Source organism: Platichthys flesus, chromosome 7, assembly GCF_949316205.1.
Source record: "Platichthys flesus chromosome 7, fPlaFle2.1, whole genome shotgun sequence".
NCBI lineage: Eukaryota > Metazoa > Chordata > Actinopteri > Pleuronectiformes > Pleuronectidae > Platichthys > Platichthys flesus.
The window spans coordinates 13,379,434-13,394,524 of NC_084951.1; the positions used below are offsets into that span (position 1 = coordinate 13,379,434).

Sequence of the window (15,091 nt, forward strand, 5' to 3'; positions counted from 1 at the left end):
GTCAAGCCGTCAAGCCTTTTAAATGGTGATTGAGAGGCGGGAGATATGAGGGAAAAAGACTCCTTTTTCTGCAGCACTTGTCACAACTCATTTGCCAGGCTGCCTCTTAACTGGTCATTAAGTGAGATGCTAATGCTGAGGGAAAGTGGCAGTCTCAGATTGCCCCCCCCCTTCCCACCTTCCCGGGCTCCGTGTTGGCCTGACAACGGGCGGCAGCTAATGCCACTGAGCGTACCCACAAGGAACAGGGGTGCTATGTCGGTCAGATTGGAGCTGACAGCCAATCAGATTGGTTCAAATAGCGTGACCCCTCTTTCACATTCTCGTCCAAATAGGTATTCAATGGATGTTGTGAGTGAGGACAGGAGAGCTGACGTGAAATAAATAAGCAAACAACGTGGGGTAAAAATAATCCTGAGAGGAAGTTGATTTCTGCCCCACCACCCCCGATCCACTAGGGACTGAAATATTAATTTGTCCTGGGGCTATGAAGAGAAAGCTGGGCTTTAGTAGACAATAAGTGGTGTTTTATTGTTTAAAAAAAAATTTGAGTGGGAGGGAGAGGGCCCCTGGTATGAGGTTGGAGAGCACCAGCGGCTGTGATTGGTTTGGTGTGGGATCAGTTGTTTAGGAGTAGGGGCTGGTGCTGAGGGATTGTGACAGGCAAGGTCATGGGCAACCAAGTGTGTGCCCTTGGCCCTCAGCCTGGTGGAGGACCCTCTCCGTTTTCTTAGCTGGGGAGAAAACAAGACTAGCCCATATAACGTGGGGGGCACCAGAGTCCCCCCCCCCCCCCCCCCTCCACTACAAGATGACCCAGAGACATATCAGGCAGAATAGGAGTGGAAAAGCCAGTCTTGGGCCCTGTCAGCTGAAAGCTCGGAGACGGGGCGGTATCACTGTCAGTGTCAGTTCAGTTTGACAATGGCTGAGGTTGGTTGGGGGGGCTGGGGTTGGGGCCGGGGTGGGGCTCAAAGAAAAACAGCAGTCAAACAATTTTGCATCTGGTTTGAGGTCACCGAACGCTTACCGAGTCGCCGCCACGCCGCGCTCCTCCCCTCCCCCAACTTGATAAGAGTAGACCCAAAATTAACTAGCCTGACGAATCCTGCCTTGTCATTAACAATTACATCAACTCTCAGACCAAATGAGAACACATCATATCAGGAGCAGTCTCTCACTGTGGGATCTACACATGATCACCAGGCAGAGAAATGCACTCCTTCACTCTCAGAAATGCACTCCTTCACTCTCAGAGGCTGCATGGGACTCTCTGAGGTTCGTTATAGTGCAAAGGTCTCTCACTCTGCTGCGCATCGCAAAGTCGTTTTTTTTTCGACCCGCTTCCCAAAGAGGGGGAACAAATGACTTTGACTCAAAGCAGCTTCTTTCTGGAAATTATCCAGGAATAATGTACCACCATGTAATTACTCTGGATAAGATACAGAGCTTGTGAAAGATCATTTGTACTGTGTATCTAATTAGTAAACCCTTCAGATGCTCAAATCTCTGGGAAAAACACTTAGGGGTAAATTAGAGCGGAACATTAATAAAGAAAAAAAATACTGAGAAATGACTGAAAGCAGAAATAGGAAAAATGCACAGCTCACAATAGAGTTTCACAACTGCACGAAAGATATACACACTGTGTGAAATAGCCACAAGCAATGCGACTTTTCTCACATCTTTTCAACAGAGAAGCACAAACCACTTCCTCCTAATTTTAGCCTGAAATGTCCTGTTCACACATTTTATGAAACAAATATGAGAAACCCAACCGCAGCCACCCGTCCATCCTGCGTTTGCTTTGAGCTTTTACAATAAATGATGTGCATGAGGGTTTTATTTTAAAACAGCTTCACTATCCAGCAGCAAGATCTGAGCTGCAGCCGTTCCGTGAGCCGACAAGAGGGCTGGTGAATGCACCATCTGCGGAGGCCCCACCCTCAGTGGGGGCCTTCCCGGTGTTCAGACTAACTGCTGGAAGCCCAGAGGTGGAGCTCAGCCTGACAGCCTGGGCTCAGCTTGGCTCCCCAGAGCAGCTGCCCCAGCTCTCTCCCAGGAACTGTCCTGCTCCACCAACACCACCAGGAATTGTAATCCTTCCCCGTCCCAACATCCGGAGATGCTCCCCCTTACAGCCCCATTTACGATCCGCACCCCACCTGCTCAGGCTCAACACAGGAGGCCCCGCTGCTGCTCGAATGCCAGACTGCACTCCGCGGTGCATTATCAATTTAATACCTTAACTTCATTTTCAGACGCTTTGTTTAGAGCAGTATGATAAACAGAGACAAGGCAATTACCTCCCAAAATTATGTGAATTGTGTTTATGCTAAACAGATATTGATGTGTTTTTCTTGGAACCGAGGGTTTCTAGAAATTCAAAAAGTGTGTCTTTGCTGATGCATGCAAGTGTGTCTGAGGTCTTGTATCTGTGTGAAAAAAAAAACGTCTTTTCAGCTCTGGTGCATTGAGTCATTTCTGCCTGAGCAATTTCAGTTTTTTTATCAGTTTGCATAGAGGATACGGAAAAAACATTTTTTTGTTCTCGCAATTTCTGAACTTAATTTCATTCCACCTCCATTTGCTTGGAACGGGGTAGACACAGATAAGAGACCAATGATGAGGAAACATGTTCGACACAAGCCCCAGGAGCCCCCACTCTGAACATCATAAGAGACTTTTACAGGCTCTACTCTCCCCTGTCAGCGCATTTATCTCCAAATGGATTGTGGGTATCTAACAAACGATCAACACAATAACAAGCCCAGAGCAGAGGACCATGCCTCCGGTATGTCCCTGTAAGCCTGAAAACAGCACTTTTTCTGCCCTTCTCTCTGGTGTGGGATAGTGAGAGAAATGACCTCTGAGTGCACTCGCTCTGCTCTCTCGCTGCAGTGGAGCGAAGTCCGTAGAAAATTATGTGGCTTTTGTTATACGTGCAGTTACTGCAGCTACTGACTAAGTGTGAACTTTACAACTCAGTCTGTTAAAGTGGTTCAGTTACAGGAATATGAAGAAGAAGAATGTTATATCATCTATCATATCATCGATGCATTTGATCAATTAATCTGTTAGAGTTCTGTTGATTAGTCAATTAATAGTTCAAAACTGAAAAGATAATACATTTTTAACAGTATAAAAAAGAGTCTTAGCCATATCATTTTTTGATTATCAAAATTTTTGAGAGCATTATTTTGATTTTTTTTAGCCCAAATAATTTATATTGAAAAAATTCAGTACAATCATGGCGGTTTGTGGAGCAACTGACCTATATCATGGTTCATGTTTGGCTTCAGGGCAGCAGCTGCCAATCGGGCCATCATGGGCGATATCAGACCTTTGCTCGCCGAGATTTTCTCCATGATGGAGGAGGTGGCGTAGGAGGTCGGGGTCGACGCCATGGCTCCCTCCGCCCCCGATGTGGAGCAACCTTGGGTGAGTGAGTCGGTGGGCATGGAGTGGGCCCCAGAGGTTACAGCTGATATCAGGCTAGCAGCAGGCAAAGGGGGCTGCAGAGGCAGCCTGGGCATGAGAGGGAAGAACGGGTTGGAGGCCATGGCGCTGTTTGAGAGAGCGAGGGTCACCGGCATGTTGCTGGGCAGGGCCTGGGACAGAAGGTTGGACATACGCTGGCCGGCGCTGGACAGGGAGGATGTCAGCTTGAGCGCGTGGCCCATTGTAGAGGAGGAGGAGACAACGGTGGTGGGTGTGGCCATCATGTGCGGTACAGAGCTGGACTGCTGGGTCGTGGGCGAGGCACTCAGGCTTGAGTTCTTGCTGCTGATGGCGGAGAAATCCATCAGGTCATCGTTGCTCGATTCGTCTTGGTCGTCCTTCGGCGGCAGGAAGGAGGAAGAGAGGCCCATGACGCCAGAGGAGCGGATGTGCCGACGCTCGTGTTTGCGCTTGTGGGAGGTCATCTGGCTAGTGGAGGTAAAGGTGAAGCCGCAGCCAGAACGGATGCAGTGGAAGTGGTTGGTGGCCTTGCTGTACACGCAGCCTTCGTACTTGCACTCCTCGTATTTGTAGAACTTCTTGAAGCCATCTTTGGCATAGGCATCATCCTTGATGTGGTAGCTCTTGTGCTTCTCGATGTCACACTTGTTTTTGAAGGTGAAGGTGCAGCCTGGCCGCCTGAGAAAAGAACGGAAAATAAAGGGATAACATGATTAGACACAATGCTCTGTTGCAAAGCCTCCTCAGAACCAAGAACAGTTGGGAGATTCATATGATTCAAATACTTGGTACAATGGAGAAACGATAACTGACAAAGCAGCAGCTCATTGAAGCATCACTACTTGAAAACTCGGGGAAACTTTACAGGGAGCGATTATTGATATCCATTGATAAGATATGTGGTGTGTGCTTTTCAAAATAAGGTGAACACTTTTGAAGCTCAATTTACTTCATGAAAATATATTTGTATCATTATATACTAACTTTTTTTCCCCTTGTTCATAAATACTAACAGGCCATTAGTTGCATTTTCCATGCTAGGACATCTGATGTGTTTGTTCACATAAACATATATCATGATACTAACTGCAAATTGATCTGAAAACAATTATATATAATATATTTACCTGTGTTTTACGCATTTATGCTTAAGTTAGGTTTAATAAATGTAAAAAAAAAAAAAACATTCACCACATTCACCTGCAGTGGAAGTGTGTGGTCTTCTGCCCATAGAACTGACACTGAACTGTGCCACAGTCCTCGGTGGCCCGGAATCTCTGGAAGCCGTCGTTGATCAGCTGGGCATTCTTTTTATGGAAGTTTTCATGGGTCATGACGTCTGAGGTGCTGGTGTACACCTTGCTGCAGCCCACCTACGAGCAGAGGCAAAGCATTGTAATCGGAAACAAAGATCTGGGCCCACTGCAGACCCGAGAGTTTCACTCTGAAAAAAAGGCAACTTCTGAAACACAGTGCTTTAAAGAGATGTGCTAGACCGTATGTCTCTGAGAAAAAAGTTCAGTGTGGTTACAAAAATGCTAGTGGCCTAGAAATGACTGGAGGGTTTGTTTTCTCACGTTTATAATTCGATGCGCTGAAACGCACACCAGCAGCAGTACAGGTTAAACTCAACAGTCTTTTTCATTGTGACATTTTGAAACAAAATGTGGCTGAAAGTATCGGTGGTCACAGCAGGTATCTGAAAATACAGTAGCTTCCTGGCAAAGCTGCCATTTAGAAAATTAAATTTATATTTTGAGCATGACAGTACATTCAGCACAGGTCTTTCTGTAACTCTAAGAGAAAATTTTAGAGGTATGGGGGGGAGGGGGGGGGGTGGCAGAGGAGAGCAGACAGGAGTAAGATGACTGTCCTGGTTTTTAGTTTAAATGTTCTGGTACTCTGGAGCCCTCAGAGCCAACAGCCAAGGGAAAAAAAACTGGTAATGTTTGAATTAAAAGCAGCAATTGTATATCATCCCTGGCACTTTTCATCCGTACAAACCGGGCAACTTCTCCATATTGAGTCAAACAATGAAAAAAATGCCACTCTGTTTTTTCCCCCCACTAAATCACGAGAGCCGATGCCAACATCTGCAGGTTCTCAGGGGCTGTTAAAACAAGGGCTGAAACGTCCTATTAACAATTACGCCGTTAGAGGGGTTTAAAAAAGAATACATCTCGAGCCATCCTCCGCTGCACCGCTGCCCTGCTGGCGAGAGAGCTCTCAGCACAGTGACACGTTGAAAATAAGCAGATGTATAAAAAATTAAACAAATCCAGAAGGGGGAATGAACTTCAATGGGCCGCTTGGTACTAAAAGATGAAAAATTTGTAGTTTATATAAACACCTTACTGAATTTTATCCATGCCAATTAAGGAGTGAGAGAGTGAGGAGGTGGTGGGGATGCACAAGCAGCCTTACACGTGTATTCACCCTTTTTCTCTATTTTTTTTCAATTTTCTCTTATTTACATTAGCACACGTTTGGCCAAACTGCTCTTTAAAGACACTTTGGTGTAAATGGAAAAAGTGTGAGGCTGTGATTCCATTTCACAGATGCAAGTAAACTGTGCCGTGTATGTGTGTATGTGTGTGTGTGTTTGTGTGTGTGTTACGAGTGGCCTCATTTCCCTGATCTGACCATCATTTATATCACAATGTTCTGCAATTCATTATATACCTTTTGGTTTTATGATTAATGTCACTGAAAAAAAGAAAATTAGTTTTAAGCCTTTTATTGTTGTGTGTGTGTGATCTGGTTTGCTGATGACAGTTTGTTATCAATTTTACTGAGAATTCTGAGTTGTATTGTACGGAATCCTTAAGCACATGCGCCCATGTTAGCAGATGCGTATAATTCTGTTTCTGTGTCTGCTGTGCGTGCTTGTGGGTTTATTGTGAGCACATGGAAGAGGAGGTGTGCGTCTGTGTGATGTACCTGCATGCAGTGGTAATGGGTGCTTTTCCCATTGAGGTGGCAGCCGTGGTAGTAGACACTGCAGTCGTCCAGAGGGCTGAAGCGCATGAATCCGTGCTGCAGAGAGTTGTCCCTCTTCTTGTGCATGTTGTAGTGCCTGATTACATCCTGCTTACTAGTAAACCTCTGCAAAAGGGGAGGGGGGGAAAATGTACAGCAACAGGTTGGTGTTTATTTAAACCAGTCACAGAATCAGCAACAAGTCACTTCATCTCTGTGGAAGCAGCAGCTGCAGCAGTTGGGAGCCAATTGACAGTTGGGGAGGGCTGTGCATGCTGCAATGGAGAGGCCCAGGGTGTCTTTAAATATGACGTGTTCTGTGGTTATTGATGCACTTTGCATATCTGCAAGTTGTGCTCTATCCAAATGCCACACCAAAACACTCTGGGACTTTCTGAGTACAAGATACGTCTGAAATGAAACTTGAAACAGGAGGCATGTCACCCCCACCCCCCCCATCCAAACCCCCCCCCCCCCCCCCCGACCCATCTTTACAGGTGGACTCACTTCCACCAAATTCATTTTTTAATTAAGATGAATCAATTGGCATGCAAGATCACAGTTCTGATGGTTCTGACTCTGGAAAAATGATGTTCCATACAGATGGTTTCTCAGACGTGCATGAGGGAAAAGGGAAGACAACAGAAACAAACAAACAAGCCAACCAAAAAAACGTTTTCCTTTTCAATTCGCCGAGATATGATTCCGTTTTTAATTAAAGCATTAACGCTCGCTTTTGGTGCCGGCTCCGTCTGTGGTGATGAGTGAATATGCTAAGAGGCCCGCCTTCTAAAATTACAGCATAAATAAATTAATAAATAAATAAATTCCTCCGACACCCGGGAGTCGAGAAGGGAAAAAAAAACAAAACAGAAACGTCGTTCCACAGAGACCGGCAGAAACCAAATCTGCTGTAATTGGACTTAAGCTGATGTTACAGAAACTGTAACGGGAGAAGCGCAAATCAATGAGACATTTCTTCAAATCCATATTTATCTCCAGTTGAGGGAGAAACATCAGAAAGAACAATTCTAAAAAGCAAATAATTGCTGTACAAAGTAGGGTAATTGCTCTGTGTCATGTGTTCCACTCGCGCACAAGTAAAAAGCTAGGATCTCACACAGCTGCTCCCCTGCTCCTGGCCCGTTTCCCACAGCATATCTCCACGATGTTTGACTCTTGCAGAAGCAAACACTTCATTAGGATTTTGTAAATCCAATTGATGAATGCTTTAGATTCATCCCATTTTTAAATGAAAAATGAAAAAAATCCTAATCTCAGTTTGGGGCTTTGGGCTTTGGGTTTGTCTAGTGGTTGATGAAGACCGGAAGATAAGTTGAACTGCAGTCATGATAAATTCGATCCATCAAGCTGTCCAAAATAGGCCATGGAGAGAGCTGACTGGGAAAAAGATCTCATTTTCAGTTGAGTGGTGATGAAGGTTGGGAGCCACTTGCTACATTTATTTTAGGATTCCCACTAGTGTGGCAAGATGCACACTCTCCCTCATGTACAGGCCCATGAAAGGAGAATGTTAAGACTCAGCCAATCGCCCAGAGGCTGGCAGTGGGATAATATTCCAGGAGTGTGTGTCATGTAACATTTCATGAGTTATCGCTTCGAAAGGGGCTGCCTGTTTTTTTCAGGGTATTGACATCCTGAGGGCTGGCTTCCAGAGCATATCTGTGTTTCCACGCGACGCAAAGGCAACAGAGAAATGTGGAGCTGACCGTGGAAATTGCCGTGATAACCTGAACTAACGCTCTAAATAATGACATGAAATGATTTTCCTTTGTATTCCTCTAAGAATGTGTCTCATCAGACTGTGAAGTGGGATTCATGCAGAAAATGAGACCTTCGATGTGTTATGCTTTTCAACCACATAAACAACATTTATCGAGCGGTAATCTCTCTTGATCAGGAGCAGAAAAAGGAGATTACGTCCGAAGATGGCTTAATACAGAAAAACGGTCAAGAATAAAGGGAAGGGAAACACATACAGCACTGGCTGCGCATGGATTTTTGATGTCTTTGACAAATCTACCCGTGTTTGTCTAACTCTCTCAGGCCATATGCTGCAGCAAACACAAGGCCCTGTAATATGATCTGCTTTGTGTTTAGTTTTTTTCTCCTTCCTGTGCCATACATGACAACTCCAGGGACCAGGAAGATTAATAACGTGAAAAGAGGATTAAAGGCAGGCCCCCAGTCATTGGCAGATGTCTTTTTAGAAAAAAGAACCCATAGATAAAAAAAAGAGCTAGATTTCAAGCATATTGACAATGAAACCTTGTGATAAAAGGGCAACTGTCAAAGACCAACTGTGCTTGGAAAACACCTGCAAACTGAACAAGTGTAAACACCCGTAGTCTGTTCGGCAGACCATAGGCCAACAAACTTTTCATCTCTGTAAACTTTGGCTGGGTGTGACGACTAATGAAAAGATGACACATTATCCTGTTTGTCTATCCTGGGATCACCACATCCCCTTAGTCGTGTCCTGAAAAAGGAGGGGATGTTTTGCTTTAAGTCACCCAGCCTAACCTCGATATAAATAAATCATGCGATACACTACCTGGTTTCAACCTTTTAGTGAGATATGCACGTGAAACCAAACTACATTTGTCAGATCTTTTCCCAGCATACAGGAGCAAATGTTAAAAGTGTGTTTAGGTGATGCTCAAAAAAGTGATAAATTACTCACGCTCACCTGGTAGTTACACTCAGGGTCCATGCAGTGGTAATGCTCCCTGTACTGGTAGGCACAGTGGACGTGCCCGCAGTGTTGACTTCCGGAGAACCTGAAACCCAAGTTAAAGGACACATTTCAACAGTTGCATACATTTTGGCGGCGGCACAGAAGGCAAAATCCAACCTGCTTCAAAACCTGGGAACGCACGAGAGCTTATCGCACAGAGAGCAGAGTCACAGGGATGAACAAGGCTGAACGATAAAGCGGCGCAGAAAGATATCAGTGCGATTCAAACATAATTGACAGAAAATGAAGAATGACTAGCGAAGAAATTATTTGAAATTCCAAGAACAGCACAAAAAAATTAAAAACGAGCCAAGGAGTTTTCAAAGACATTGTGCTCGGCTCACCTTCAAAGTCACACGGCTCACACCTTGAAAGTGACTCCTGCTTTCCACACTGCTGCAACAATTTACCCGTCTGTCACACCAATTTCAGCCAAATTAGCTCCATTTATTTCCAAAGCAGCCGTAAGAGACACTTATTACACTGAAACCTTTTCCCTTGACACACATTCACACGCCCCATAACTACTTTATTTCTTAGCGCTGTGAAAACCCTTGTCAAATCAATGCACAGTTATTTCAGGTTAACCACAGTTTCACTCTGAGAGGAAGAGAGTCAGGTATCCTGAGATGTTGGAACATCTCCGTCTACTTTTCATCCAAAACCTTTGCCACCCTTTCTCCTGGAATCTAAAAATCTGATTTTAGTCTGGCACCAGTGAAAAAAAAAGCTGTTGCCTGCTACAGTACAACCACTTTTACGGTTGTGATAATGAGACTGACGATTATGACTGTTAAAATCCTTCAATTACCAGTGAAAACACACAAATAAACATTTGAATTGCGGCTGCCAAGAGCTCCATCTGCGAGTGGAGAGGAGAGGAGAGGGGGAAAGGAGGCTAAGTAATATTTTTTCCATCTCTCTTTCTGTTTTTCCTTGAAAGGATTATCCCAGAGCTGCATTTACAGATCACTTTGCTGAGTTCATTAAGCTAATTGAACGGTATATCCACTACACTTTTTAAGTCGGTTGTGTGTGCGTGTGTGGAAAGCAATGGAACCAGAAGGGGCTACAAAAGGTTTGATGGATCTTTTAGAAAAGAATCAAACCTGTCAAACCAAGACGCGCAAGGTGTACGCAACAAAACCAACATATGCTCACACAGTAGTGATTTCTATACGCCTCTATATACATGCAGACACACATTTACACTTATGAACACACAAAGCCCCCCCATCCTCATGAGACTGTGTCCCACCCCTCTGCTCATTGCCCAGCTGTATCACTTTGCCTCTGGATAATTCCCACTTGCCGCGTCAGGGGGCCTAATGGGCCGCTGCTATTCAGCAGCAGATTAAATATTAATATCGCCACGATACAGAGATTGCAGCGCATCTCCAGTTACAATAGAGATACACAGATCAAAGTGCCGTGGCAATAGTGGGTGCATGAAAGCATTTAAAGAGTGAAAACTGCAACTAAACACTACCAGGGAAGCTCTTTAAAACATCAAACTGTAGTGTGGTGAGGAGATGAAGAACTTTTTTCCCCCTCTTTTTCAAGGACTAGGTGTGAACACGTTCACAAAGCTGGTTTTTAGTATTATAGTGCACTCATTAGCCCCAGCTCCGAGGAGGACCATCCCCCGCTTCTAGCTCCCCTCTCTGCGTTACATTTGCCCTTTTTATGAGCCCTCCTTTTCCATTTTTTTCCTCCCTCCTCTTCTTTCCTTTCTCTTTTTTTTTCCCAACCCCAACACGGAAATTGAAACTGTATCTGGGCTTATCTGCAGCCTCCCCGTGCATCAACTGCCGAGATGTTTAGACAAATTTTATGCATTATGCAGCGCAAATATCAAAACAGTTCTTGGCAGTGCCAGCAGAAGCCTCATTAAAAATTCCTTAATTAAATCTTCTTGCAAAATGTAATCAGTCCAAGGAAGAGGTTTTGTGTGTGTGTGTGTGTGAGTGTGTGCGGAGAAGAGGATGTGTGTCTGTCAGTGCCAGGGCTTTGATTTGTGCCCTTCATGTTATGGCTTGGAGAAGTAATCATTAATGCCAAAGCCACTTTGGCTTTTCAAATACTGTTTTCTTTCTTTTTAAACGGAATAAACAAACAAGTGATAATCACCTTTCTAGTGTCTGCTCAAAATTAATCCAGAATGAGGGACATTGTTCTGTGTCCATAGAAACCAAAGATACCTCTCCTCCCCTGAGGCTTGGATCTCCGATGGTGTGTAAGACTTTTTAGATCAGTCAGTCTCTCACGTGTTTCAACAATAAATGGCAGAACTAAGGAGGAACCTGGTCTGAGCTCATATCCTCTCTGTCAGTCAAAGCTAAAAGTACAGATTTATGTTCACCTCGTGTTTCAGTGCAATACACACTGTGAGCATTTATTCAACCAGACACTGTACGCTGCCGTCAAACCATTTCTCTTTCATTACCTCTTATCCTTCTACTTCCTCTCAGCACATAAATTGGAGTCCTTTCTTAATTAATTTAGTGCGCACCAAACATTTTCATACCAGCCTAAGATCGAGTTACATCACTTAATAAAACGCACCATCAGTACATAAAAAAAAGGCCCATCTCTGTTTGGTATGTTTTTTCATTGGTGTAGCACATTGAGGGATTTGCATACCTAGCAATATATTTCTGGTAGAGGTTGATGTCTTCGCTGGCGGGTTTATCTGGTGGCAGCCCATTCCTAATGCAACAGAAAACACAAAAGAGACAGGATTAATGGCGAGGTGGGGCTGCCTGTTGTTAATAAAAACAAACTGACACACTATTTACTTACAGGCCGCTCCCAAACTTTGGACTATCAATATACATTTTCTTGTGTCATAACAGCGTTTTCATGTGCCGTATGAATCAGGGATTTAAGGTGCACACTTTGATGCATGGTCTCCCAACCAATGAATGGCAAAATGCAGGAGCAAAGGACATTAATCTTTTATGGGGGTATTTTGGTGAGTGCTCGTATGCAAAACTGGATAATGGGGATGTGGAAGAAATGCTCTGAAAAGGTCTTTTCTGATATTCTCTGTGGACCTTGCCTCTAGTGCTGATGTCAAGTTGTCTCCAATCAGTCTGGACTAAAGATGTAAGACAACACTGAAGCCTGAAAAGCATATGGATCCAGCTAATTGACTCAGTACCAGTTTCAACTCGATCAAACTTGTATTAGAGAGACATGCTGGGATTGTTGTGTGCTTTTCGTCACCTGTAATGTGACTGCCTTCATAAAGACTGCAGCAGTACTGTCTGTAGATGTCATAATACAGTTATTGGTTCTGCTTGCTCCCTCTCAGGGATGGCATTTAGCTCCATGTGAGCAGCTCCACACGGGGGATGACCTGAGGTTAATCTGGCCCAGAGGGGAGGATGTGCTGCCAGACACTCTCCCTAGCACCCCCTCTTCTCGCCGTATACAAGCAACAGACTGGTTTAGTTTGCCAGGCCTACAGCTCTGTTGAGCCTCAACCTGACAAAGGCCAAAGCCTGAGGGAGAGGTGCCTGAGGGCTCCTGAACAGTGTCTTTGATAGGTCTTGACTAACTAGAGACAAGGTCAAAACCAATCAAACAGAATCTGGGAGCTGTTTCCTACTGGTAGTGCACACAACTGTAGGCTAGTTCCCCAAACCCCTCGTTTGCTTCCTTTAAAGTGCACTCGTCAGGCAGTGTTGAGTCGGCCCCTGTGACTCGCCGGGAGGTTAGTCATGGCTCCAAAGTAATTAAAGGGAGAGTTGTTACACCCTAGCCAAACGAAAGAAGTCAGTCACTTTGCGATGACTGTGCTAAATCAGTCTCCATGGAGTGCTACAGCGAGTAAACACTTCATGTGCCTTCGCAACTCATCATGTCGTGGATCTATTGGGCGCTATGCGCTATTTCACACAACGTTCCTGTTGGCTGCTGTAAAGATAGCAATTACCTTTGCGTTGGGCTAACTGACTCACAGTAGCAGTTAAGTGTATGTGAGCTCCACATTAGCTCCAAGGTGTTCCACTGAGAGACCATCGGTGTGAGGAAGACAGACCTCTGAGCTTGAAATCTTTTCAAACCACCATTAAACTTTAAATTGGAATTTTAATGACAGGTTAAATGATTTATTATCTGATTTTAATATTTTGGTGAATAAGTAAATGGGATGCATGTCGTCATTAGAAGGGATGCATGTTATGTTCATATAAAGTTTAAATGTATAGGTAATGTTTTGCCCAAAATACCTGATCAAACATATAGCTATCCATAGGCCACACCTATTTTGGTGCTATGAGAAATTCTGCTATTTTTTATTTGTTTTCACAGCACACCTATTTGACCAGTCCATCTAGAGATTTAATACAATCTCCACCATATTAGACCGATTTTAGTACTGTGATGTAGTACTAAAACTTGGAATATCCACTATCAGTGACACAATTCTCTATTTGTGTTTTTAATCGTGTATTCAAACAAAATAAAAGCCTTGTCTATGCTTTCTAGTGTTATATGACAATGTTTGATCAGACTTACTTAACAGAGGACACAGTGCCAGTGGTGATGGAGTCAGTCTTGGAAAAGCTGGACTTTAGGTAGTCGGTAGCGTTGAAGCTTATTTGGCCGGTCTGGTCCATTGTGAGGCCTGGAGTGATACTGGCCCCAGCTGCACCTGCTGTGGGAACACCAGGAGCTCCTGGGTTTCCTGGTGCTGTAGCGAGGACATTGGGCATCAGCGAGGCCTCTGGATTTCCTGGCATCATTTTCTGAATTGTTCTGATGTCATACTTCGAGGGGCGGCCCACTTTGCCCGTTTTATAGGCGATGGCACCGCCCATGTCAGGACTGCCCTCGCCGGGCTTGAAGAGGTGCAGGAACTTGACGTTCTCCAGATCGTATTTGGAGGGTCGCTTGTAAGCATTACCATTCTGCTGCTGCAGACTCTCACCCATCTTCAGCTTCTGAATAAAGAAGTCATACTTGGAGGCTCTGGGTGTCATGTTCTGCATGTGAGAGGGGTTGGCTGGCTGAGATGTTCCCAGTTGGTGTCCTCCTGGCTGTTTGTGGTCCAGGCTGGAGGGGTAGATCTGTGCCTCGGCCCCCGGGTGGCTACCCGAAGTCTGGAGCATGGTAGCACTCTTGTCTTGGGCCAGTTTTGAGTTGAGGTCGTCTGGTTTGGGTGGGGAAGCATGCACAGGCCAAGGTAAGGTCTCGCCTGCTTTTAGCTTGCGAATGTACTCTTCGTACTTAGAGAAGCGAGCACGCCGTGAGGCCTCCTCACTGCTGAGGGATGAGGGGTTTGAGGTAGCAGCTTTGAGCTTCTCAAAGCTGATCTTCTTGGTCAGCTCATCCCTTACCTGCTGGTCATCATAACCGAACATTCCCAAAAACTCATTCATGGTGTTGGCTGCATAGTCTCGCAGAGCAGAGGCCTCTCCTGGTGACAAAAACAGAGGATAGCTAAACTTAACTTCAATTCTTAGGCCCATCAAGTCGGTTCTATCTGGTATCAATGAATAAAGTCTAATCATAATTCTAAAGGCTAACACAGCATATACAATCATGATCTACAAACTGCTTCCCTCTTGATACATATTGACTGATGCTCGCTTTTGTTTGACAACTTTGTATTTTGTTTGGGATCAAATATCATTGAAGTTGAAAATCTGACAATATAGCTTGGAAGAGAAGCTATCTCACATTACCATTTTGGCAAACACACAGCAACAAATAGATAATGAAGAAACTACTTAAGAAAAAAGTTTTTTTACATAGCCTTTGAAAAAAAGACATCCAGCACATTTTTTATGTGCAGCCTGATGCTGAATGTTATAACAAAGACAAAACTATCACTATCAGCAGAGACATAATGACACGTGGCAAGTGTGTTCCATTTAATCCTCC

General features: G+C 44.5%; 1 protein-coding gene across 9 annotated transcripts in view; it reads right to left on the reverse strand.

The window, feature by feature from the left end:
- The window catches only part of casz1 (castor zinc finger 1), a 75,374-nt gene that overhangs the window by 12,349 nt on the left and 47,934 nt on the right, over positions 1-15,091 (reverse strand). For 5 of the 9 annotated variants that reach the window (XM_062392214.1, XM_062392211.1, XM_062392217.1 and 2 more), the window contains exons 3-8: positions 13,724-14,624; positions 11,843-11,908; positions 9,146-9,242; positions 6,403-6,567; positions 4,663-4,835; positions 3,275-4,140 (exon numbers count right to left, since the gene is read on the reverse strand). In XM_062392214.1, coding sequence (XP_062248198.1) covers positions 3,275-4,140; positions 4,663-4,835; positions 6,403-6,567; positions 9,146-9,242; positions 11,843-11,908; positions 13,724-14,624 — 2,268 coding nt within the window. The remainder of the gene's footprint in view (positions 1-3,274; positions 4,141-4,662; positions 4,836-6,402; positions 6,568-9,145; positions 9,243-11,842; positions 11,909-13,723; positions 14,625-15,091) is intronic. The other 4 variants (XM_062392215.1, XM_062392212.1, XM_062392218.1 and 1 more) reach the window with 1 other exon arrangement.